General features: G+C 43.8%; 1 protein-coding gene and 1 long non-coding RNA gene across 2 annotated transcripts in view; one reads left to right on the top strand and one right to left on the bottom strand.

Moving 5' to 3' along the window:
• ANO2 (anoctamin 2) overlaps nt 1-26177 on the bottom strand; it is a 332293-nt gene that overhangs the window by 27592 nt on the left and 278524 nt on the right. Inside the window, exons 17-20 of the mRNA XM_044996576.1 lie at nt 22423-22534; nt 21252-21309; nt 18587-18687; nt 9050-9198 (exon numbers count right to left, since the gene is read on the bottom strand). Of these exons, the coding sequence (XP_044852511.1) occupies nt 9050-9198; nt 18587-18687; nt 21252-21309; nt 22423-22534 (420 nt within the window). The remainder of the gene's footprint in view (nt 1-9049; nt 9199-18586; nt 18688-21251; nt 21310-22422; nt 22535-26177) is intronic.
• Nucleotides 1360-25612, top strand: LOC123354477. Its single transcript, XR_006574766.1, has 4 exons — nt 1360-1415; nt 16912-16968; nt 24936-25162; nt 25495-25612. It is a non-coding gene; the product is annotated as an uncharacterized LOC123354477 (long non-coding RNA).

Below are 26177 nucleotides of genomic sequence, written 5' to 3'. Positions count from 1 at the left end.
GATCTTTTGTTGTGGTTTCTGAACAGAAGTTTTATTGAGAAATAATCTGGAGATCACTTTGCACTGGACTGATTGAGAGTCACCACTTGCCATACAGGATGAAGACGTTGGGCCAAATTCTGGGGCAGCCAGTAGCGGGAACACTGATCTCCTGGATTCCACCTCCTGACAAAGTTAGGGTATGTGTACACTGCAGTCATAGAGCAGGATTACAGGCTGAGTAGATATACCTGAGCTAGCTTTACTGTAGCTAGCACAGGTTCTGGTAACGGTGAAGCTGTGACGGCATGGGCTTCAGTGCAGGTGGTACAAGTCCTCCCAGAAGCTTGGGTAATTACAGTACTTGCAGGGCTAGCTTAGCCCATGCTGAAGCTTGTGCTGCTATGGCTTCACTGCTCCAGTACCCGAGCTAGCTAGATAACTAGATCAAAGCTAACTTGAGTAACAATAGCAGTAAAGCGGCACCAGCCTGGGCTTTATATATGAATGTCTACATAGTCTCCAGTCATACCTCCCGACTGCAGTGTAGACGTACGCTTAGAGCAGAAGTGGGCAAACTGAGGCCCATGGGCCACATCCAGCCTGCAGGACCCTCCTGCCCAGCCCTTGAGCTTCTAGCTGGGGAGGCTAGCTCCCAGCCCCTCCCTGTTGTCCTCCCTCCTCTGCAGCCTTAGCTCGTCATGCCGCCAGCACTCTGGCGGGCAGTGCTGTGAGTTCCTGCTGGGAGCATGGCTGCGAGAGCTGTCTGTCTGCCCCGGTGCTCTAGACTGCGCAGCGGCGTGGCTAAGGGGCAGAGTGTCCCAGGGGACACGGAGCTGGGGGCGGTTGGATGGGGCAGAGGTTCTGGGGGTGGTGGTCAGGGGACGGGGAACAGGGGGGGTTGGCGGTTCTGAGGGGGGGCAGTCAAGGGGTGGGAAGTGAGAGGGGGTGGATAGGGGGTGGGGGCCAGGCTGTTTGGGGAGGCACAGCCTTTCCTACCCGGCCCTCCATACAGTTTCAGAACCCTGATGTGGCCCTCGGGCCAAAAAGTTTGCCCATCCCTGCTTTAGAGTCAAGGATTTACATAGCAGTTAGTGGAAAGCTTTCCAAAAGTCTAGATGAAGGGTTCACTCCTGCTTCTATTAAAACCAGTGGCAAGACTCCCCTTTGATTTCCAGGGGAAGGCGATAAGGCGCAATGTCTGTCACCCTTCCCTGACACCCAGTACAAATTGATGAGGAAAGTGCCTACCGTCAAAGGTTATATTAGTGCTGGTGAATACCCTAACAAGTGTATCAGGGCAGAAGTAGGTACTGAGTGGGGAATCCATGGAAACGGGGCCAAGGAAACCATATTGTTATGTTGTGAAGTTCTGGAACTGCCTTCCAAGGGGAGTGTGGGGGCAAAAGACGTATCTGGCTTCAAGACTAAGCTTGGTAAGTTTATGGAGGGGATGGTATAATGGGATAGCCTAATTTTGGCAATTAATTCATCTTTGATTATTAGCAGGTAAATATGGTCTGTGATGGGATGTTAGATGGGGTGGGATCTGAGTTACTACAGAGAATTCTTTCCTGGGTGCTGGCCGGTGAGTCTTGCTCACATGCTCAGGGTTTAGCTGATCGCCATATTTGGGGTTGGAAAGGAATTTTCCTCCAGGGCAGATTGGCAGAGACCCTGGAGGTTTTTCACCTTCCCCTGCAGCATGGGGCACGGGTCACTTGCTGGAGGATACTCTGCACCTTGAGGTCTTTAAACCACAATTTGAAGACTTCAGTAACTCAGACATAGGTTAGGGGTTTGTTACAGGAGTGGGTGGGTGAGATTCTGTGGCCTGCGTTGTGCAGGAGGTCAGACTAGATGATCATAATGGTCCCTTCTGATCTGAAATCTATGAGTCTATGACTCAATCTTGAATGGTGCTAAATAACCAGGGGCGGTTCCAGGCACCAGCACGCCAAGCATGTGCTTGGGGCGGCAAGCCACGGGGGGTGCTCTGCTGGTCGCCGCGAGGGCGGCAAGCAGGTTGCCTTCGGTGGCATGCCTGCGGAGGGTCTGCTGGTCCCGCGGCTTTGGCGGACCTCCCGCAGGCGTGCCGCCGAGGGCAGCCTGCCTGCAGTGCTTGGGGCGGCAAAATACCTAGAGCCGCCCCTGTAAATAACACTGTAGCCCAGCTGAGCCCAACACTTAAGCATGCAAATAGTCCCACTGATTTCAGTGGCACGACTCACAGACTTCAGAGCTTGCTGGATTAAGCCAGAATGCCCAGGACGGAGTCCAAGGAGCCAGGGCAAAGCTGCAGGGGACCTAGAAGTTGTGCAGATGCATACTGCCGCCATACTTTATTTATTAGTTTATTTAGATTTAAATAACAAAGGAGACAGCTAGCCAAGGCTCTAGGCACCGTAACACATAATTAGTAATGCAATAAAATACCAGCACCATTTCAAACAGGAATTCAGCCAGCCATGTCAAAAAATCCAAAAAAACTCCTGCCCACCCCTTCATCATTCTGAAAAGCACCCCCTCAGCCCTCTGCAACCCCCCTGTCAGAGATTGTGTCTCTGACAGGGATTGTGCTGGGCATACAGGAGATGTACAGGATCTGTGTATGGGGGTAGCAGGCAGGCAGACTGCTCAGCTCGCTTTCATCCCCTCCTGATGGAAATCTGCAAAGGAAACACTAAAGGGCATAAGAGGATGGGAGGGTCCCATGGCTAGGGCCCTAGCCTAGACTTTGGGAGACCTGGGTTCAAATCTCTGCTCTGTCACCGACTTCCTGTGTGACTTTGGGTAAATCACTTGTTTTTCTTGTTCCTCCACTCTCCATCAGTTAAATTGTGAATAAACAGCATTTCCCTATCTCACAGCTGTAGACACTCTGATAATAGGGACAATAAGTACCTAAAATATTTCCACACATCTGGCCCTCAGTCCTTTTTTGAGGACTGAGGGCCAGGGTGCACTCCCACAATATTTGGATGGGTTCTGAATACCAGCCATACCCACAGAGCCAAAACTGGAGAGCTTTATTCAGCTTTTATTTATGCATCATTCAAGCAAACAGCAATTGACTCCAACAGTAGTTTGCCTGAGTAAGGACAGAATTAACACTGGGGAAGGACTTAAGGATCTGGCTCTGTAACAACAATCAGGCATCCCCTTTGTTTTCCCAGATACCCCATCTCATTTTATAGCCCAAGTACACTGTCATTTTAAACAATTAAAGAGGATAACCCCACCCCCTCAACCTTGGATTTCCACACCCTCTCCCTCCTGAAGCCATGTTCTCAAGTCCAATTTAGGAAAAAATGTAAATATGCTACATCTAGTTGCTCCTGGCCTCTCCATTGCTGCTTGATGCCCTTCAGAACAATCTCAACTGACAGGTTCAGTGCTGAGCTGCTCAAAGTGCTTCCTGTCCATGTGGGTGGTCTGAGTCACTCAGCAGTGAATCTGACAGCTGAATTTAGTGATATGGACTCAGAGCAACAGGCAGGCCAGGGGAGGAGCAGCTTAGGTTTCATTTGTTTCACATTTGTCTTGAATCCCACAGACAGGGCATAACTTGCTGTGGAACTGGCATAATAACAGAGACAATGAGGCATTCTCCTCACCACATAATCCAGTTCTCTTGCTGGAAACAAATATTTGGAATAGTACTTTATCCACCTGGGATACAGATTATTGTCTCTTGAAACATGGTATCCATCCAATTATCCGTGAATGATTGCACAATGAGGCATTCTACATTATTATTTAAACAGAAGCTACCCATTTTAAGTGCATGCTGAAAGCCTGATGATGACTCTGTTTATGAATTGATAACTTTGGTCCTGAGCCTGCAAGTTTTTCCATGCAGGCAGACCCTTCCACCCACATGGAATCTCAATGAAAAAAATGATGCTCCAGCGGTCCATCTCCACCTGGGACATGCACGACCAGGGCAAAAGAGCCATAGTTGGCCCTGTGTGGATCAGCAACAGGGAGAAGAGGGTGCAATGAGCCTTCTTCACCAACCCCTAGCTCTGTTCTAGGGCCAGACTGGCTACAATTGGGGTGGGGAGCACAGGAACTGCATTAGCGTAAAGAAGGAGAGAGGTTCACAGGTGACGGCAGAATCATGGCCTCATCCCAGCTCTAACAGCGAGCTTTGCCTGAATGACATGATGGAACATGTGCTGCACCCTGCAGTAGAGTGGTGGAGCTCCCACACCAGGGTGCACTCCCACAAAATCTTGACAGGAAGTCTGGTTTCTTCTCAGAGGCTTAAAGCTGCAACTTGACATTTAGTGCTACAACTGGCAATGCATTGTAGCTCCCAACATGAGCAACATCTACTACATGTGCACGAACAAATATTTAAAGTGTTTTTTTTTGTATTCTATTTGTTGATGAATAAAAACAAAGGGCCTGGGAGTGGACTAACTAAACATCCAACATTTCCTGGTTAAGTGCAGACATCTTTGAGTTATGCCTGAGCATAAAAGCATCTGAAAATATTTACAAGGGGAAAAGTCTATATTTTTTCACTCTTGTATAAGTCAAATATTGCTGACAAGAGTTTGCTCAAACTTTCAAAACAAAATTCACCTCCGAGCTGAAGCAAAGCATGGAACATTTCAGTCCCACATGTGAAAATGGTGGTGGTGGGGTTAAAATAATGAAGATTGCAACATACAGCCAGATCCCCAGGTGAGCAAGAACAGTTCTTGAAATAGCTGGCGAAGGGGAGGATAGTTGGGGAAGGCAACTTTAAGGCCATTTTGCACCACTGAAGGATCAAAGGATCTGGCCACAAACTTAGCTATAGAGCAGGGGCGGGCAAACTTTTTGGCCTGAGGGCTGCATCGGGTTTTGTAAATTGTATGGAAGGCCAGTTAGGGGAGAGGGTCATGGCCTGGCCCCCACCTCCTATCTGCCCCCCCGGGACTCCTGCCCCATCCAACCCCCCCTGTTCCCTGATGGCCCCTCTGGGCCCCTGCCCCATCCATACCCCTCCGCTCCTTGTCCCCTGACTGCCCCCAGACCCCCACCGCCCCATCTAACCCCCCTCTCATTCCTGATGGCCCCTCAGGGACACCTGCCCCATCCAACCACCCTTTCTCCCTGTCCCCTGACTTCCCCCAGAACCCCTGCCCCTGACTGCCCCCTGTTGCCCCATCCAACTCCCCATCCTCCGTGACTGCCCCCCCCGGGACCCCTGCCCCCATTCAAACCTCTGTTTCCCCCCCCCCAACTGCCCTGACCCGTATCCACACCCCCGCCCCCTGACCACCACCCCAAACTCCCCTGTCTCTATCCAACCCCCCTGCTCTCTGCCCCCTTACCATGCTGCTTGGAGCACCTGTGGCCGCTGCTGCCACCACGCAGCTCAGAGCACTCTGCAGCTGCGCTTCCCCAGGAGCTCACAGCCCCGCCGCCCAGAGCCTTGCGCCAGCAGCGGAGCAAGCGAACTGAGGCTGCGGGGGGAGTGGGAACAGCAAGGGAGGGGTCGGGGCTAGTCTCCCGGGCCAGGAGCTCGGGGGCCGGGCAGGATGGTCCTGCAGGCTGGATGTGGCCCGCGGGCCTAGTTTGCCCACCCCTGCTATAGAGAATGATATAATGCACTTGCCATTATAAACATCAATTAAAATATTTACATAAAATATGTCTGCCTTGTCTGACACACGTTGTATCGTAAAATGCATATATTCAGGTGCTTTTGTTACAGTGGATTGTCTGTAGTTTAAGACAGAAGTGTGACATACAATATATAACAGATGTCTGATTTCAGATAATTTGCCCTACGTGTGATGAGTTGTGGTTCTTTTCTGAATGATTTCCTACCCTGAAGCTTGTGCTGTGCTTGGTCCCTCTGGGATCCTCTTTTGATGCTGCAGTAGTGCTTTGGGGTAGGCAGCAATTTTGTTTTGTATCTAGTGTGAACACTCTGGCCTCTAACTTATTCCCTGGAATCCCCGCATACTGCTTCTTTGTAGTCTGCTGTCCCTGCCGATTGATGCGGTTGGATTGTATCCCAGAACTGCATCATTGAGTCATTTGGTGATTATTTGCACCTCTGCCCTCTTGGGTTCTGCTGACTCATATTGATGCTCCTCAGAGCTTATTCTACATGCACACTTAGAATGGGAAAGGAGCCCTTTATAAGCTTTCCTTTGGAATTCCATATCAGATGCTAATGTGCATCCTGCGCCAAATTCAAAACCAGTTTCTCCTCCCTTGGTTTTCACACCTCAACTGCTAGAACAGGGCCTCATCCTCCCTGATTGAACTAACTTCGTTATCTCTAGCTTGCTTCTTGCTTGCATATATATACCTGCCCCTGGAAATTGCCACTACTTGCATCCGAAGAAGTGGGTATTCACCCACGAAAGCTCATGCTGCAAAACGTCTGTTAGTCTATAAGGTGCCACAGGATTCTTTGCTGCTTTTATAGTGTACTTAGATTTTGAGAAAGCCTTTGACAAGGTCCCTCACCAAAGGCTCTTAAGCAAAGTAAGCTGTCATGGGATAAGAGGGAAGGTGCTCTCATGGACTGGTAACTGGTTAAAAGATAGGAACAAAGGATAGGAATAAATGGTCAGTTTTCAGAATGGAGAGACGTAAATAGTGGGGTTCCCTAGGGGTCTGTACTGGGATCGGTCCTATTCAACATATTCATACATGATCTGGAAAAAGGGGTAAACAATGAGGTGACAAAATTTGCAGATGATACAAAACTACTCAAGCTAGTTAAGTCCCAGGGAAACTGCGAAGAGCTACAAAAGGATCTCTCAAAACTAGGTAACTGGGCAACAAAATGGCAGATGAAATTCAATGTTGATAAATGCAAAGTAATGCACATTGGAAAACATAATCCTAACTATATATATAAAATGATGGGGTGTAAATTAGCTGTTACCACTCAAGAAAGAGATCTTGGAGTCATTGTGGATAGTTCTCTGAAAACATTCATTCAATGTGCAGTGGCAGTCAAAAAAGTTAACAGAATGTTGGGAATCATTAAGAAAGGGATAGATAATAAGACAGAAAATATCATATTGCCTCTATATAAATTAATGGTATGCCCACATCTTGACTGCTGCATGCAGATGTGGTTACCCCATCTCAAAAAAGATATACTGGAATTGGAAAAGGTTCAGAAAAGGGCAACAAAAATATTAGGGGTATGGAACGGCTGCCGTATGAGGAGAGATTAGTAAAACTGGGACTTTTCAGCTTGGAAAAGAGATGACTAAGGGGGGATATGATTGGGATCTATAAAATCATGACTGGTCTGGAGAAAGTAAATAAGGAAGTGTTATTTACTCCTCATAACATAAGAACTAGGGGTCACTAAATGAAAGTAATACACAGCAGGTTTAAAACAAACAAAAGGAAATATTTCTTCACACAACGCGCTGTCAACCTGTGGAACTCTTTGTCAGAGGATATTGTGAAGGCTAAGACTATAACAGGGTTAAAAAAGAACTAGATAAATTCATGGAGGATAGGTCCATCAATGGTTATTAGCCAGGATGGGCAGAGATGGTGTCCCTAGCCTCTGTTTGCCAGAAGCTGAGAATGAGCAACAGGGGATGGATCACTTGATAATTGCCTGTTCTGTTCATTCCCTCTGGGATATCTGGCATTGGCCACGGTCAGAAGACAGAATACTGGGCTAGATGGACCTTTGGTCTGCCCCAGTATGTTCTTATATTCTTATGACATAAGCTTCCTGATGGTGGAACATTTCCTGTAAAACTCTGGCAGACAGAAAACTCCTGGGTTGCTGGTATTACTCCAGCACCAATTTGCACAAAGCCGAAATCCAGATCTTCAAACACCAGTTCATGACTGGCATAGCACATCTTTTGACAACAGAACCATTTGTTCTGTTGTGCAAACTGCCCTGTCCATCTGCCACATGGACCAGATTCTGTTCTATATTATGGCTGTGTAACTTGACTGAAAACAATGGAACAGCACAAAACTTTGTTTAAAACCTTTCACCAAACCATGAATTCTGTTTCCATAGAAGTTGCTCAATGCTTCTAAGTATTTATTATTTACAGACTTCTTTTCTGTTGTGCGACGGAGGCTGTTATGGGCTTGGTTCTTGACCTTCAAATATATGAAGACCGGTGGTATTAGTGTAATATCTGCAGCTGAAGTCACAGTAGCAGTACTGGCCTGACTGAACTAACACTCTGGATCACAGAGTTGTTTAGCCATATGGAAACATTAACTCAGCAGTCAATGGAAATTAGACTGTGCCCATATTTATGGATTGTATAAAAATGTTAGGCATATAGGGTCTGATTCTCCTCTCGCAGCAGTGGAACTCCACTGACTTCAGTGGACTTATGCCCACTTTACACTGGTGTGAGAGAAAAATCATACCCAGGATCCATATCCCTGAGTGTAAGTACCATAGGAACATAAGCACAAGCAATGGCACCAGTCTCTCCAGTGTGTGTGGGATACATGGCCACCTCTTCTGCACTGTGGCTGTCAGAGGAGAAAGGGTGCACACACTACTTGACTGGCAGGATAATCTTCTTTAAAGCACTAGCCTGGAACCATGGCAACCTGGGATCAATTCCAGGCTCTGCTGCAGATGTCCTGCATGACCTTGGACAAGTCACTCAATCCCTCAGTTCCTTGTCTGTAAAATGGGGATAATAATTCTTCCTTCCTCCCACCCTTTGTCTGTCTTGTTTATGTATAAGATAAGCCCTTCGGGGCAGAGATTCTCTCTTACTATGTATGTGTCCTGTGCTGAGTGCAATGGGACTCTAATCTCATTTGGGGTCTCCAGGAATGACTGTAATACAAATAATCATATTTTTAGAAGTCTAGTAATTATTAACACTGCACCGCCCCAGTGTTATTCTGCTGCTGGTATGGTGCACCTCGGCACCCACTTCATTTGCAGATAACTTTCATGAAGCCAAGACAGCACTTAAAACATGTATCTTTTCTCAGACTAACATGTGTCAATGGTTGCTGTTAAAATCCACTGAAAAGAGAAGGGGGGAAAACAAGATTTTAAGATAACAGACCCTCATGAACTCAGAGATCTTACTCATTTCCATGTATTCTGGAGTCAGTCCAGTGAAAGGTTCCAACATGTAGTCGAGATCCCATTGCTGAGGGTGCTTTAAGTGGTTGGAGTCACTTTCCTTTTCCTCAGTCCTTTCATCCTTGAGCTTCCTGAACAGCATTTTTAACTTCCTGGGAAATGAAAGGTCTAATTAAATCAACTCTTTCTTTTTTCTACAGAAATTCAGCCAGACTCTGCTCTGTTAGACTATCCCATCAGGGGCGGCTCTATGTTTTTTGCTGCCCCAAGCACAGCAGTCAGGCGACATTTCTGCGGGCGATCTGCCGGTCCTGCCGCAGATTACCGCCGAATTACCTCCCGCAGGCATGCCGCTGAATGCTGCCTGACTGCCGCCCTCACGACGACCGGCATGCTGCCCACCATGGCTTGCAGCCCCAGGCACGCGCTTGCTGCGCTGGTGCCTGGAGCCGCCCCTGTATCCCATGTTGGTCTACTGCAGAGTTTCGTGCATCTCCCTCTGAAGCATCTGGTGGTGGCCAGTCAGAGACAGGGTACTACACTAGACAAACCGTGGGACTGTCTGATTCAGTGTGCCAATGCCTATGTTTCTGTGTAACTGCATTGACACTACCCTAAAACCAGTGGAACAGAGCAGAGTCAGGCCCGTTATTCTCTAATATTTATTTAGATTTAGACAGACAATAAAGCATCTATCCAAGGCTCCAGGCACATTTGCCAAACATTAAAATGCACAAACAAACATAGTGTCTCTCTCTCTGTTAAAAAAGAAAAAAAAATGCTCCAGCCACAAATCTTCCCCCTTCACGGCACTTATTCCAGCGCTGGCTCTTCCCCGCCCATATTCTACAAGCTTGGGAACAGAGATGGGCTTTCTGACGTATCCTGAAAGTCAAAGGATTGGGGCTATTTTTGAGCAAAGAGGGGGCAGGAGTGAAATAAATTCCAAAGCCTAGGGTCCCCCTTTTGCCAGACACTGCCTCTCTTTCAAGTCAAAAGGCGCTCCAGTGAAAGCACCTCCGCTTACTGCAACTGCAGTATGGGGAGGGAGACGGTGCCTCAGGCAGGTAGGTCCCAAGCTGCATGAGGCACCAAGGTCAATACTAACATAGTAAAATCAGGCTGGTAACCAACAGCCAGCCAGTGAAGATCCCAGAGCACTGGTGTCATTTTCCCAAAGTGAGATATTCCCTGTAACAAATAAGCCACGGGGAAGGGATAGCTCAGTGGCTTGAGCATTGGCCTACTAAACCCAGCATTGTGAGTTCAATCCTTGAGGGGGCCACTGAGGGATCCGGGGCAAAAATCAGTACTTGGTCCTGCTAGTGAAGGCAGGGGGCTAAACTCAATGGCCTTTCAGGGTCCCTTTCAGCTCTATGAGATAGGTATATCTCAATATATTAGATGTCAAATGGCCTGAACATTGCTTGTGGACAGCAAGCAGAAATTCTACAGCTCAAACAATGTGTTATAAATAATAAAAACAATGAGGAACATACCAATTAAAATGGTTGGGAATATAAATATGTAAATAAACCTAATAATGTCTCCAATTTATAAAATGACTTCAATCTTGAATGTTCTGGATGGCCTTAATTCCCCATTATATCTGAGCTGTGCTCAGAGGTCATGGAGAGAAGCAGCTGAAGGGAGCCAGTTGCAGCACAGAGTATGACTAAGACAAACAGAATTTGGCCCTTGGTGGTGTATTATCCCCTTGATGCACACACAAATCCTTTTTCAGGCATGTGTATGATGAAAGGGAGAGCACCAGCCAATAACAAGCTATAAGCAGAAAGTATAATTGATGTTAAAAGCAGTAACAAGTGTTTTGAACACAAGTGAATAGATGAGAAGAGTGAAAGATATATCCTGGAACTGGATATAAATCTGTTATTTATTTTTAAATTACTAGAATCTGTGGAATTATACAGATTAATCTGGGAAAGGTTTATCGTGTGTTTAAGAAAACCAGATTCATTTTTTTCAAGTTGCCTTTTTGTGGAGAGTTTCCTGGAACACACACGAGCCAATGAGATGGCCAAAGGATAGAGACTTACATAAACTCTGGAAGAAGTATGTCAAAGAGAACTCTTTGTGTGTGTGTTTGTACACACACACCTTGGGTACAACTGTGCACAGTCGTAATTTAAAGTTTCCTCCTAATAGTTTTAGATGCCCCAAATCTGCCCTCAGATGCATCTTTGCAGCTAGAAATAGTGAAAAAAATTGGGCTGGCACTGCTCTTGTGAGATTTCAGCCACGTAAAGCAGAATAGCTGATCTTGAAAGATCTTTGCTATCTCAGTGGTGGAAGTTTTGCAAGACCTACTATTCTTTTGAGATTCTGGAAAATAAACTCTTCCAATTCTTGATTAGCCCCAGAACTTTCTGACTCCCTGTGACTCAATACTGGGAACCAACAGCTGAGCCAGCACTCTGGTCACTTAAACATCAATTAATTCCCCCAGGGTGGACCTAACAGAGGCCTAATTAGTGGATTCAAATAGGCGGGGGAGGACTAAAACAAATTGGCACATTAACACAGGAGAGAAGGCAGCAGAGAAGGGAAGACAGGCAGGCTAGCAGAGCCAGAACCAGGAAGGATCTCTGGGTAGGGGGCAAAGATGCTGGAACACATTTTCTCCAAAACTAAGGACACTAAATACACTAGTGCTAGCATCAAATGCAAGATTTCTCACATTTTCTTAGTTTGTCTTTCACGAATGTGTACATTATTTGATAACAGTTCACATATGTACAGCATGAGTAAAAAGCCAGATTAATTCCAGTGAAGTGTTGCCAATGGTATAACCAGGGGCCCTCACAATCCCCCTCCTCCCCAGCCTGTGATAAACCCCTTGAGCCAGATGTGGGTGTTGCAGAGAGAATCATGTGTGTGTGTGTGTGTGGGGGGGGGGTAGATCTATTTATTTGTTTTCCAGTTTTAAAAAACACCCTGTTGTCTGAGACCCCTATCCAAAGGAGGGGGCAATGCTACCTGGCAAACCGATCTGTTCGTTGCTCCTGAAAAACAGATCAGGTTCTTGGCCCACACTCTGGCAGTTTTGCGCCACCATAGTGGCATGAAGCTGCAAGCAATATGGGGATTACCCAAGTGTAAGGGGAATTCCTGTGTGGTTTCGCGTCAGCCCAGCGCAGGGCATGTTGGGGACATGGTTGGACTCCTAAGGCTGCTCTATGTTGTGTCAGAGACAGAACCAGCCCCAGGATTAGAGACCTGTAAAGATCTCATAAAAGCCGCCCTGTGCCAGATGCAGCTGAGGATATGGCCCATTGGGTATAATGATAATAAAAACCAGAGTGTTCAGTTTATGTAATTTGAATGGGGTGGGATTTTTAAGACCTTATAAGAAGGAATTAGGACACCCAGCAAGGAACATTGCTTTCTAGTTTGGTGCAAACTGGTCCATGCTAAAGGCACTACATTTGCTCTTCAGAAGTATTTTTATGACATTCAAGGGATGTCATCTATGGCAAGTGTGATTCAGCACTATGCACGGGTGGGGAAGGAGGGGCAGCAGAATGATTTGAACCTTCCCTTCAATTCAATGGAGAAATTTAAACAAACAACTCCCAGAAGGTCCTTCCAGCACATCGTTGGTAAATTTCCTGATGCTATAAAGGTTCTCATTAGACAGTGAACTTTAACAAAAAAAAACAAACAAACTACTACTATTCTGTAACTACTTTTGCTATAGTAAATGACGTGCTTTAAATGCCCGTCTTATTTCTGTATGCAGATAAGATTGAAGAGCACTTGATTACTGTGTGCGATTGTGCTGATAGATAAGGAAGTGATTGGCCCAGTTCTGATATCATGCCACTTTAATACCTGTGGAACACCATCCACTTGAATAGAGATATTCCTGACTTACACAAGGATCAAGCCCAGGATCATGCCCATTGAATATACTGGGGGATAGGGGTGTCTGTCTGTGTAAAGTCAAGAGGGGAGGGAGTAACCATAGGTTCCATGCACAGTATGTTATTGGAGATCATACAGTAGATTAGGATAAGAATGTAGGTGTGCTCTAATGAGAGGGATGTGTGTATGGATCTGGAGTATGTATGCTGATTAATGAGTGTTTGCATAGGATTCAACTGCTGATTGACATAAACTGTGCTTGCCCCATGGTGCACATGATTTTGTGTTTTCAAGTGAACATCACTGCTATGTGCCTCGGTTTCCCCATATGTGAAATGGGGATAATGATTCTGACCCCTCCTTTGTAAAAATGCTTTGACATCTACAGATGAAAAGTTCTATATGAGGAGCAGCACTCTTATTGTTATTCCAATGGTGGTGTGAGGCTGTTGACATGAAGTTTGGGTGTGTTTACATGTGGAGTGTATATATGTGTGATCTAATCCTCTAGCTGCAGCACTAGAGAGTTGTGCCTTGGAGTTTAATGCATTTCTGTAGCTCCACTGGGAACTCTGTAAGTAAAACAATAGTTGATTTTTTAAAATGTTTGCTGTGAATGCACTAAACCCAGTACTCAGTCATTTAGAATTATTTTAATTACCTTTCTTTTTTTTTTAAATTTACCTTTGTGACTATTTCTCACTATAAACTATCCTCATGCCAAGCATGAAGCTTGGAAGCTTGAACAATTTTTAACTTAAGCCCCAAAGAGTGTTTTTATTTATAATTTATTTTGAAATGATCAACTGAAAAAAAGCCAAATGGATTCTACTCCAGCTTTTCACAAAAATGCACTTTTGTGTCGTACCCAAGCATGTGAAATTTCAGATGAACCAGAAATGTGTCAGGAAATTAAAGGAACAAAAGACAGGGATTTGCACTGAATAGACACTGTCAGGGTTATTCTCCAGTTGTACCACAGCAGAGGAGTAAAAATGAGTTTTGCAGAACTCCATAGCTGCACAGATGATTGCACTGTTAAAACTGGATAAACTCTTTTGGTATGCTTTTGAGAAACGTTTTCTATAATGATCCAAAAGATCAATATTTTAAAATCAAGCTGAAAACAATGGAGAAGCAAGGAAAGTTCATCTGGTCTATTTTATCTTCTTGTGTACCGTGAGCCAGATTATGGACTGGCCAAGAAGGACTTTGAGATGCTTTGTGCCTAAGAGGCACTATCAGGGAAGCTCCATGCTCCCATGAAAGGAGATGAGCAGGTGATCAGAGTCAGATCTGTTTAGGGAGAAAGACTAGATTTAGAGGCGATAGCTGTAGCATTGCAGTTGTCCAGTGCTGGTCAGATCTGAACAGCTGGGGCAGAGGAGAACAGGAGAGAATGCACAGATCCTTTCCCACTAGGCTTGGTTCTAGCCAGTATTATCTGTTTCCTACTATCAGAAGTCAGAAGCAATGATTCAAGGAAACGAGCACCTTAAATGGAAGTTAAGGGCACTCAGAACAGTCCTGGCTCTAAAGAGCTCACAAGCTCTGAATATAAAAGGGGGGTAAAGAGATAACAGCATATGGTAAGTGAAGAGGGTGGTAGCAGGCACACAGCACGTTTGTAGCAGGTCTCTTTTTTAAACATATGTGATTATATGATTGTTTTATTTAGATAACAAAAATAGCTTTAGGGGTATTTTTATGGAGAGGACACTCAGTGACTGTTAGAGTGGGGAAGAGAAAAGAAATTTTGGATTAAGACAGGGAAGTGAGTAAAGGGAAGAGGAGAGAAACAATGGGCAGCTGAAATGATGCACAGTTAGGAGAGGGGCAGGATAAAGGCCTTGCCTTCACTAGTCTTTGTCTTCAGTTGCACAACCACCAGTGCAGCTTCATCAGTGGGAGAGCTATTGCAGAACAGCTGCCGGTGTTTTCACTGCTGTGCCATTTTAGACATGGGCTCAGCAACATTAAAGTGGTAAAACACTAGTGCCCTGTCTACCACTGCTACCACCAGTGGAGCTAGTAGTGAAGCGTCTGCTGGCAAATTGTAGAAAAAGGTGAGTGGAGACAGCCAAAAATGGAGACCAAAAATTAACCGCAACACAGGAAAGAAGAGGGTAAAAATCCAGAGTCCAAGTGTCAGAGACGAGGGATTACTCATGTCAGGAGGCTGTGAAGCCTCCTCCCAACTGCTGCTGCTGTTCCTCATCTAGAGTGATGGACAGAGAGGCTATCGGATCAAGTATTTCAAGCACTTTGCATTTGGTGGCAGAGTGTGGGGACTAAAAGTTTCTGTGCCCTTGTGTGTAACTGTGTTTGCTACTTTGGGGAAGGAGGCCTGAGGGTCCTGCATTTGCTACAGTCAGCTTCCTGTGATCTGTTCACTCCCTCAAATGGAGGGAATTTTGGGGGGGGGGGTGTGGGAAGGACTTGTAATCTCTGAGATTGTCACAAATTTACAGTCCAATCCAGCCCCCCTTGTGCACTCAGAACTCCCACTGAAGTCAGTGGGACCAGGATTTCACCATAAGCATTTATCACAAGGTCAGGGATAGAGAGTAATAAAATAGCCACATGGAATTTTGCAGTGAAGGTGGAGAATATAAAATTGGTGAAAAGGAGTTTCAATAGAATTCGGGGTTCTCAAACCCTTCAGCAATTTCTGTGGCATGAGAAGAGAATTATGGGATGACACATCTCTAAGTGAATTGTGGCATATTTGCATCTGTTAAACTTGTGAATTCCAGCCACACAAAGCACTTTGCTGCAATTCAAGAATGCTGAGCATCCCATAATTCCAAAGCCATGACATAGCTCTAGCCCTTTTGATATTCTTGGATGCAGAAATGGAAAAACAAATCACAGGAAGGCAGAGAATACCAGAAAGTCACATCTATCATAGCCAAGGAGCAGTTCCTCCAGAGAAGCATTAGGAACAGGTTAGAGTTTGTTCTAATGACTCTGCACAAAGCAGAGCTGACACATGAAACCTAACGTCTGAATTCTGCAACTGGCACTAACTGTGGATAAGATGTCAACCAGGCATTTCTGACCATGGCAATATTCATGTTGAAGGAGAAGGCTCTGGGTGGGTGTCATGTGTATCCAGCCCATAACCTGCTCAGCTGTACAGGCCCTTCAATTATTCCTCTTTCTTTGAATGAAAGAGGCAGCAAATGAGACTGATGCTTCACAGCCTTTTGCAGGGAAACAGAAGCCTACACTGCCCTTTTGGAAAACCCCTATGGGCTTTAATAGCAATGAAACCAATAGAGTTATATAGAAATATCTCTGAGAACCTACATAATTCAATAGGGAATTAAACCCTTTCTATAGGTGTTATGAATCATTCCACAGAATTTAATAGATAATTATGTTCCCATTATAGAAGTCTGGTTCATAATACCTATAGAAAAGTTATTTCTGCTACATTCAATACCAGGGTGAACTCAGTGGCAGCACAATCACTAACCCTGAGCGGAGTGCTGAGAGCCGGTGAGAGAATTAGCACTGTTTTCTTGGGATCTCTTTCTCCTCAAGACAGGCACAGAGCAGGGGACAGAAGTCCCTGGAGTGAGAGATGGAAAGACCTATTAGACCATTTATTCCCTCTCGCTGCCTCTGTAGGATTGGTCCCTACGGAACATTCCTAGTGCAGGAGGAGAAGAGAAATGAGGGCAGTGGACAGTACGGAGGGAGGAGGGAGTTAGGGGAAACAAAAGAAAGACCTTCTGGTGGAGAAGGGATGATCTAACAAGAAAGATGGGTGGGAGGTAAGAGAGCACCCATGAAGAGTGGAGCGGGTCCGAAAATATTCATCAAAACAGTCTTTGGTTGGAAAAAGCTGTTTCAACAAAACCAACATTTTTCACAACATTATATTGGTTTTGAGGATTTAAAAAAAAATAAAACACATTAGTTCCAATTTGGGACTAATTCATTTTTTTGAAATCTTGATATTTTTGCAGGACAGAAAATCCATTTCCCAGACAGTTCTAATGAAGAAATCCATGAGTGGAGCAGAGGTAATAGGGTACAGAAGGGAGCCAGTTGAGTTGGGCTGGAGGGGCAGAGAGGTTCCAGTTAATCTGGGTGAGAATGGGAAAGGGTGTGGCTTCATATAATTTATGAACAGACAGAAAAGGCTTGTCAGCATCAGTATAACAAGATAGCAGTGGTATTCCTCTGGGAAGAGGAGAAGTAAAGCAAGCTTGTTTTTATTTAATACATATTTCAGTTTTAAACTGAGGTCACTGCAGATTGTTGGCGAGGGAGAAGAAACAAGTGGAATGAAGCTGTCACATTCTTGCGCTGAGCAGTGCATTCAGAGGATTGAGAAATATTCTGACAGTAGCCCTGTATTTTGACTGGATCAGTCTCCACTTCCATGAATCAAAGATAATAAATGCAGTATTTATAACTTCATAACCGCCCGCCCTTAAACAAACCCGTAGCAGTAAGCTTTTGGAAGAGGGAAATAAAAAAAATCACATCAGATTCACACTGAGAAAGCTTTAAGCCTCCAACATGTAAAAGTCTTCTGGAGCAATTTACCACCTTTTTCCTCAAGTTATGAGTCTTAGGCAGAAAACAGGCCTCCTCAGTAAACCTTAACTTCAGAAGGATAAAGCCATGCATAATACATGTCCATATTTTTTTCTTCCACTTCAACAGTAAAAAATTATTTCCAGGGAAAAGGGCCCAATTTTCAAATCTATTTCAATGACACCCCATTGAGCATCTCCCATCAAGATTCTAGTCCTCTTCTTCTTCAGAACCCTCAGTAAGGGTCTCATCCAGAACCCATCCACATCAACGGAAAAACTCACACTGAGTTCAGTGGAGCAGGATCAGACACTGTAGTAAGCCCTACAGTACCTACACATCCAAGACAACCAATGTCCCCACACACCTCAGAGAATGCTGTCACCAACCGGGACGATGAAGTTGAGAGAAACAAGGGTAAAATTCAAAAGACTCAGCAGTAAGACATTCTCAGTGATGACTGTTGGCTGCAGACCCACCTGCCACTGCAGATACACTAAGCCAGAGTTCTTGCCACATTCAAAACGTGATGCAAAACTCGCCTCCATGTATAAGCTCACTATAGTAAGACAGCTGCTAAATAGCATGTCACTATCTTCTCCATAGTCTAGTTACAAAATCATACAGTGAAAGGCACATTAAAAACATGTAGGTTTCATGTGTAAATCCACGAAATAGTATAGATCAAATAACCCATTTTAAGATCTTATATCAGCCATTGCTTCCCTCACCCCCATTTCATATCCATTTGTATTCAATGCAGCTACTCTGAAAGCTTCTCTAAAACTTCCCAAGAGATCTATCATATCTTTCCTACTTTCGTTAGGTTTCTAAAGTTAATTTATATCAATTCTTCAATATATTCAGACATTTTCTTTAATCCATTTACTGCAGATATAGCCAATTATTTAAGGTAAAATACAGCCAGATCATTTCACCACAACCAGAAGTGTGATTTATCATCATCTTAAGTATATTCAATTAGGGCTCATTAAAGTCAATGGCAAAACTCCCATTCAGTGGAAGAAGGATCAAGCCTTTAATTTACAATCTTGTAGGAACAAAGTGCATGGTAACGGAAAAGGTTGAAATACATACGGGATTCCAATTTCAAACAGATTATTCTGAATAAGTTGCTTTCCAAGCATAATGATGCTCAGCTGAATACAGAGTTCCATCAAACAGCCTCCTGGAGCACACTGTAATTTAAGGAAAAGCACAAACTATTAGTGAATTATGACAAAGGCACGAGGAAGCAGTGATTGCTGCTTTACAACTAATATTGAAATTAACTTTGCATTATGAGCCTGATTTTCAATTCCCCCATGTAACTTTGCCAATTCCAAGGAAACCAATACCTCTTAAATTTCATGTCAGGTCTCATCCTGGGGTAGAATTTTACCAGGATTTTTTTCTGGGGGGGGTGGTGGCAGGGAGCTAGAAAAGGACTTTTAAGTTCTGAGCCAAAATTTTCAAAAAGTTTTTCAGTAGAGTCTAATTAGAATCCAAAAGATATAGTAAACAAAAATTATATACCTTTAAAGATCCTAAACCAGTGGTTCCCAAACTTGGTTCGCAGCTTGTTCAGGGTAAGCCCCTAGTGGGCCGTGAGACATTTTGTTTACCTGAGCATTCGCAGGTACGGCCACTCGCAGCTCCCAGTGGCCGCAGTTTGCTGTTCCCGGCCAATGGGAGCTATGAGAAACAGTGTGGGCTGGGCTACTGCTTCCTGCAGCTCCCATTGGCCGGGAACGGCAAACTGCAGCCACTGGGAGCTGCGAGTGGCTGTACCTACGGACGCTCAGGTAAACAAAGTATCTTGAGGCCCGCCAGGGGCTTACCCTGAACAAACCGCAAACCAAGTTTTGGAACCACTCTCCTAAACATTAAAAGACTTGGAAATTAACAGCTGAAGGATCCAGATAGTTTCCTCTGCCATATAATCTTTCGTATTCACCAATTTACAATAACAATCCAACCTTAACTTCCCCCCCTAAAACTTTCATAAATATATGGAAAGATCAAAATATCTAATGATTAAGAAACTGTAAAATATTGTTTCCTATTCAAAGGATCCATTTCTATTAGACTGATTCATTAATATATACTATAATGTTCCTCACTACAAAAACACACATGCTTTAGTTGCTACACAATATTTATTATTATTATAATTTATTTGTATTACAGTAGCACCTAGGAGCCCCAGTCAGGGACCAGGACTACATTATGGTAGGTGCTTTACAACCACAGGTGGGGAAAAAAGACAAAGACTACCAAAGAGCTTATAATATTTTAAAAGTACAAGCTTGCAAAGACTACATATATTTATATGAACCCACACCACCATAGAATCAAAACATTTCAGAGCACCAAATCCATCAATCATTCCAATTCTATTCATAACCATATATTTGTGCTTCACCAATGAAATCACTCTGAAAACATGTATGGAACTCTGAAAAAGCATATTGAACTCTGGGACTACTGTATATTCCTTTAAAATATTTACTATACATTTAATTGAATAATCAACAGTATTCATTTGATTGCTTTTTTCCCCATATTGGAAAGATACAAACAAACAAAGGCCCTGATCTTGTAAACTTGTATGTGTGCTTTACTTTAAGCACTGGATTAATTTGATTGACTTAAAGGGACTTCCAATACCTGCTTAAAGCGAAGCATAAAGTGTTTGCAGGGTTGATCGGGGCTAGAAGGACAAAGTGGCGAGATCCCATAACTATTTTTTTCCAGACTTTTTGAGGGGAAGGATGGTCTAATGGTTAGGGCACAAATCTAGTCATTGGGTTCAAGCCACTGCTCCTCCACAGATTTCATGTGTGACCATGGGCAACTCACCCACCCATGGAAAAAAAAGTGGGTGCTCAGCACCCACCAGCCACAGTGTTCAGTGGTACTGTCAATCAGTTCCTTAGGCGGATGGGGGAGGTGCTTGGGGAAGGGCAAAGATCAGCGAATGGCAGGTGGGAGAGAGATTGGAGTGGGGGCAGGAAGAGGTGGAGTAAGGATGTGTCCTCAGGGGAGGGGCAGAGCAGGAGTGGGGCCTCAGGGCAGAGTGGAGGTGGAGCACCCCAAGGGAAAACTAGACCTGGTCTACACTTTGGGGAGGCATCGATCTAAGATATGCAACTTCAGCTATGAGAATAGCGTAGCTGAAGTCGACGTATCTTAGATCGAATTAAAATTACTTACTTCACTTCCTCGCAGCGCTGGATCGACGGCCGCTGCTCCCCCATTGACTTTGCGTCTGCCTCTCACACTGCTGGAGTTCAGCAGTTGACGGGAGAGTGATCGGGGATGGATTTATTGTGTCTACACTACATGTGATAAATCGATCCCCGATAGATCGATCGCTACCCGCCGATCCAGTGGGTAGTGTAGACGTACCCTAAAAGTCAGCGCCTAGGACTTCATCTCTCTGTGTCTCAATTCCCCATGTGTAAAATGGAGATGATAGCGCTCTACTACCTTACAGAGTTGCTGTGAAAATAAATAGATCACAATACTGTGAGGCACTCAGATACTATGATGATGGGGGCCATATAAGTATCTAAAACGGACAGATTATTGGGACTGAATTTTGTTTTGAGTTTTCTTTTCTTTTCTTGGAAGGCATAGAATTCTGGTAAAGTAAATGTGGTAGGTTTTTTTCAGTTGTTAGCTGGACTCCTTAGAAAGGCACTCTCATCCATGTCTCTTTTTTATCTATGTTTTCTGTTTGAATTCCATCTGTACTTGCCTCTTCCATTCGGTAACCATCAAACATATATACATAACTACCAGGTCGGCCAACAAACCTGAAAGTAATAAAAATATATGAAATGATGAAAAAAGAATGCATTAAAAATTATCCTCAACAAAATTACTGCTTATACACAGTAGCCAATTTTAAAATACATTTCAAATTAACTATTTTAACATTTTTTTTTAAATTGTCAATTTCAGATAAATTAACTAAACTGAGTTTCAAATATTGTGCCTGTCCCTGAGTCTCCCTGAGAATTTCTGCCGTTTTGAAATCACCTTTTCCTATTTATAAAAATGTTTTTTTTTCCTCGCCTGGTTAAAACCCACACAAACATATGGGAAAATTGACCGAGGCTCTGATCCTGCAAACTATTACACATGAATAACTTCATGCATTTGAGTAGTCCTAATGAGCAAAGTAACTTACATGTGTAAGGGGTTTCAGTACCTGGGCTATTCTGAATATATACACTGAAAGTGACTACTCACAAAGGGCTGTCAAATACAATGTTTAAAAAATATTTTTCTCCCATGTCTTTTAGAACTGCCTTAGATAATACTTTCAAAACTGTAAGTAAAATATTTGCAGACAAAAGTGTGATTTTTTTAATTGATGGCATCCACAGGCATTAGTTCAGAATATATTATTATTTATTATATGTATTGCTATAGTGACTAGAAGCCCTAGTCATGGACCAGAGCCCCACTGTGCTAGGCAAAGTATAAAACACAGAACAAAAAGATGGTCCCTGCCCCAAAGAGCTTAACGTATAGATGAACAGCTTCTAAAACATAAAAGGAGCACAACAATGACATGAATCTAACTAGAATTCAGAAATACGTACATACTTAAAACATTGTTTACAAACAATCACTCTAAGATCTCCATCTGCTACATTATGGACCATCAGGTTCTGGTAGGCAGTGGATCTTGCATGTATAGGAAACCACAACTATAGAGGAGCAAAACTGACCATGAGTCCACCTAAGGACCTCTCACCCCACAGCAATCTCTCCAGGCCAACCTGACCCACTCCCTCCTGGGTAGTCTGCCATATTGGGTACTAAGATGGCCATTCCAGACCTTTTAATGGCCTTAGTGCCATCAGTAGCCTGCAACATGGGGCCATTAATAATAAATCAATGATGTAAATTCATCCTACCTTCCTTTAAAAAAGGCAACATAAAAAATTGGTGCATAAGAGTTCACAAACTTCAATAGGAAAGCCTTCAAAATTAACCTCTCTTCAAAGGTCTTCTCTGTTTTTGGTACCTCTGCAAAATAAATAAATAAATAACTGCAGTATAACATAAAACACCACAAATGCAACAGATAAATATGTAATTGTCTTTCAGTAGTCTCAAGCGAAAGCAAAAACCGTATTATTAGGGTTAATGTGGTTTTATCGTATCTTTTATTCTGCGCTGAGTGACACTAGGAAAATATACAGCATACTTTTTTTCTTCTTACTCCTGCAAATTTCTGGCTATTATTTCATTTAAAGTGTATTTGGCAGTGACACATATCGAGGCACCTACCTGCACTGTTAAATGAACCAGATGCTCAGGGGGTAACTCTGCTGGTTTACACAGTTGAGGATCTGCCACAATCTCTCTCTACTCCTATGACCCCCATCACTATAACATGTGGCTACCTTGTTAATATTAATGATGTTAGAAGGATAAATAAATTGGGGCCTGATTCTCATTTACAGTAAGGCCCCTTTTACACCTCCTGACCCTTGTCTAAATGTGAATCAGGTCTTAATGAATTTATTCTCACAACACCCTTTGAAATAGAGTATTGCTATTCCCATTTCATGGATGGAGAAACTGAGGCACAAACATTTAAGGGCCTCATTCAGCAAAATATTTAAGTACCTGCTTAACTTTAAGTATGTGAGTAGTTCCACTGACTTCAATGGGACTGCTTAAATGTTTAAAGCACATGCTGAAGTAAGTTCCTGGGGGGTGGGGGGAGACAGGAAGTGAATTTAAATGTCCTAACCCCCATTCCCCACTCCAAAATTTTAACCACAAGGCCATCCTTTCCATAAGGTTCTTCCCCTCTCCATACACCCTCCACACCTTTAGATATGTCTTCTGTAAAACTTCTGAAAATACATCACACAATTGTTTATTCATTTCAGTTGACTTCAGCACCTTGCAGGATCAAGCCCTTCAAGTGTAAACTGCAGAGTATTACAATTAATCTACATTAACATAAAAACAAAGATTTTTTTTTTCAATATACTCTCTGGCTTCTTTTATCAGCCATGCACAGGACTTCTGAGGATAGCCACCAGGCACTGAACAGATTGTTGTTATTATTTCATGCTGGTTGTCACTGTAGTGGATTCAAAATGTGAAATAATAAGGGTGATTCAGTGCATCAATTTCAAGAAGCCTCTGAAAGCATTACTGAAATCATGCAGTGTACTGATTTGGGTCAGGTTTTTTTAAAAAGAGCTCAGCTCCCATTAAAATACCTAAATAAGAACCAGATTATTAAAAGCGCCAAGCATTGTGACACTTGTGGCCAGATTTTTGTAAGCGCTTAGCACCCAGCAAGAGGAGCTCTTCACGTTCTGGCCCTTAGATTATTCACTCACACAAATCAGCTCACTTTATGGAAATACTTCATTAAAAATTATTCATTTGGGGCCAATCCAGCTAGCACTGCACAGCCCAAATATAAGCCTATGTGCTGAGCAGATTTGCATGGGGACCAGTGGAAGGAATAACCCTATGGCAACAATTCAACCTTTGGAGGGGATAGGAAGCTCCATGTAGGAGTAGAACCCCTGCCTCACAGAGGACTCCCACAGAGATGAGCTCTGTCCCAGGAAGGCAATGTGCACCCCCTGACACACATAAGAATGGCCATACTGGGTCAGACCAAAGGTCCATCTAGCCCAGTATCCTGTCTTCCTACAGTGGCCAATGCCAGGTGACCCAGAGGGAATGAACAGAACAGGTAATCATCAAGTGGTCTATCCCCTATCGCCCTTCCCTCTTTCTTTCAAGACAAGAATGCATACAGCCAGAACAGGAATAGAATGGATGAATGAATACAAGAAAAGGAGGGCGTTTAAAAATATGGTTTATACAACTTAAAATATCCAACTGTGTCCTCAATACATACCACCAAAACCCCAGAGCTGAATTATGCTCCTTGCAGGTAGTGCTACATGGAGGCTGGGCTGAGGAAGTACACTGAGGGAGGGAATATGCCCCTGTAACGCATGAACAGGAGTGATTCTGCTCTCACTTTACCACTGTTTTACACTTCATTTGTTTTCCCATGACTTGAGGGGAGATACACCAGTTTACACCAACACATATAAGATCTGAATTAGGCCCAATGCCACCTGGGTGCTGGCGATAGGGTGACTTGCTCAGCATCAGGAAACATGATTCTTTGAAAGAGGTGAAATCTGCACTCCTGCCGGTACTGCGGGGGAGTCAATGTCCTTCCTTTGCATTGCACAGATATTCCCCTGCTGAGGCCACAAGCACTGCATGTAGACCTAGTGATTCGCCTTCTAGCCCTTCACAGTGCCTGTGGGCGATGTTATTGCTGCCTCCTGCCCTAAGCACTGATTCAGCCAGATATTTAAGCACATGCATAACTAAGCATGAAACTAATCTAATTGATTTCCATGGTATTACTCAGGTGCTCAACGTTACTCACGTTCGTAAGTCCCTTGCTGAACTGCAGCCCAAATGAACTTAGGGATGGAAAGGATGTCCTTGCACCCTCCACTGCTTCTACACCAGGGCAGGCAAATTTGCCCCTTAATGTGGAAAAATGCAGCATGATGCCAGACACGTCTATGAATTGCAGTGTGAAAAGAAAATTGCATCCATTTTGCTCAGCTCAGCAATATGAAAGTTCACAAGGTAAGAAGCATTTATCAGCATGAATGAATTGTAATTTTTTTTAACATTTTTAATTACAGTTGGCATCTGAGCCTACTAGTGCAGACAGCCATCTGAATGAACCATGATGTAATTTGTGGTGCTAGAAATTATTCAAAAAGGGCCAAAGTCTAGAGTCCATAGTGGGTCCCCTCTCAGGCAAAACACTCAGTTACTTCAACAGGAGTGTTCTTGGAGTAAGGGCAGCAGGGCTGGCTCTAAAGGTGACTTGAAGGTTGTGGGGAATAACAGAGGGATATTTTATATGAAAGCTAAAAAACTGACTGTATTTTTCATCTTTGTTTCCCATACAGCTCTGAAAGCCAAATGCACAACTGGCATCAGTGGGTACCATCTCCACTGAACTTAATGGAATTGTGCCCATTTGCACCGGGGCTACGTTTTGCCAAGAGACTCTCTGCAAAAGGGGAGAGAAAATATAATAGGGTGGCATTGTATTAAATGTATTACTGGTCTCTTTTTATTTTAAATCTTCATTGGAGTCAAATGGAAACAATTGGGCTATCCCTAACAGTAGAAATCATTCTACTGTATCTCAACTATTTATGACTGGACCTCTGTTATGCTAGTATGCTATCAGAAGTGTAAATAATGATGCTATTTATAATAGTATAGTACACCCTCTCTACAATGAACCCCTGGGGATCCAAACCATTTATTTGTTATAGCCAGGGGTTCGTTATTGTTAAAGAGCCCTGCCACCGGGGTCGGCAGCTGACACCTCAAGCCCTGTGGTGGCGGCAGGAGCATAGAGCTCCTCCGGCCCCAGGGGCGCAGTAGGGGCAGAGAGTTTCTCCTGAAATCCTTGACTTTAATGGGGCTACATTGACATTCACCACTTGAGGATCTGACCCATTATTCAAATTTTATAAGTGAGGAAACCGAGGCACAGAGTCATTTTGCCAGTATGGTTTATTTTGTTCGGGGAACTGGTATAAACTGTACCAGTAAAGGAACTCTCCACTAGGAGGGCTTG

This window comes from Mauremys mutica, chromosome 1, assembly GCF_020497125.1.
Source record: "Mauremys mutica isolate MM-2020 ecotype Southern chromosome 1, ASM2049712v1, whole genome shotgun sequence".
Classification (NCBI taxonomy): Eukaryota; Metazoa; Chordata; order Testudines; family Geoemydidae; genus Mauremys; species Mauremys mutica.
Note: the sequence above shows the minus strand (reverse complement) of the source record. Positions and strands in the feature narration are given on the sequence as shown.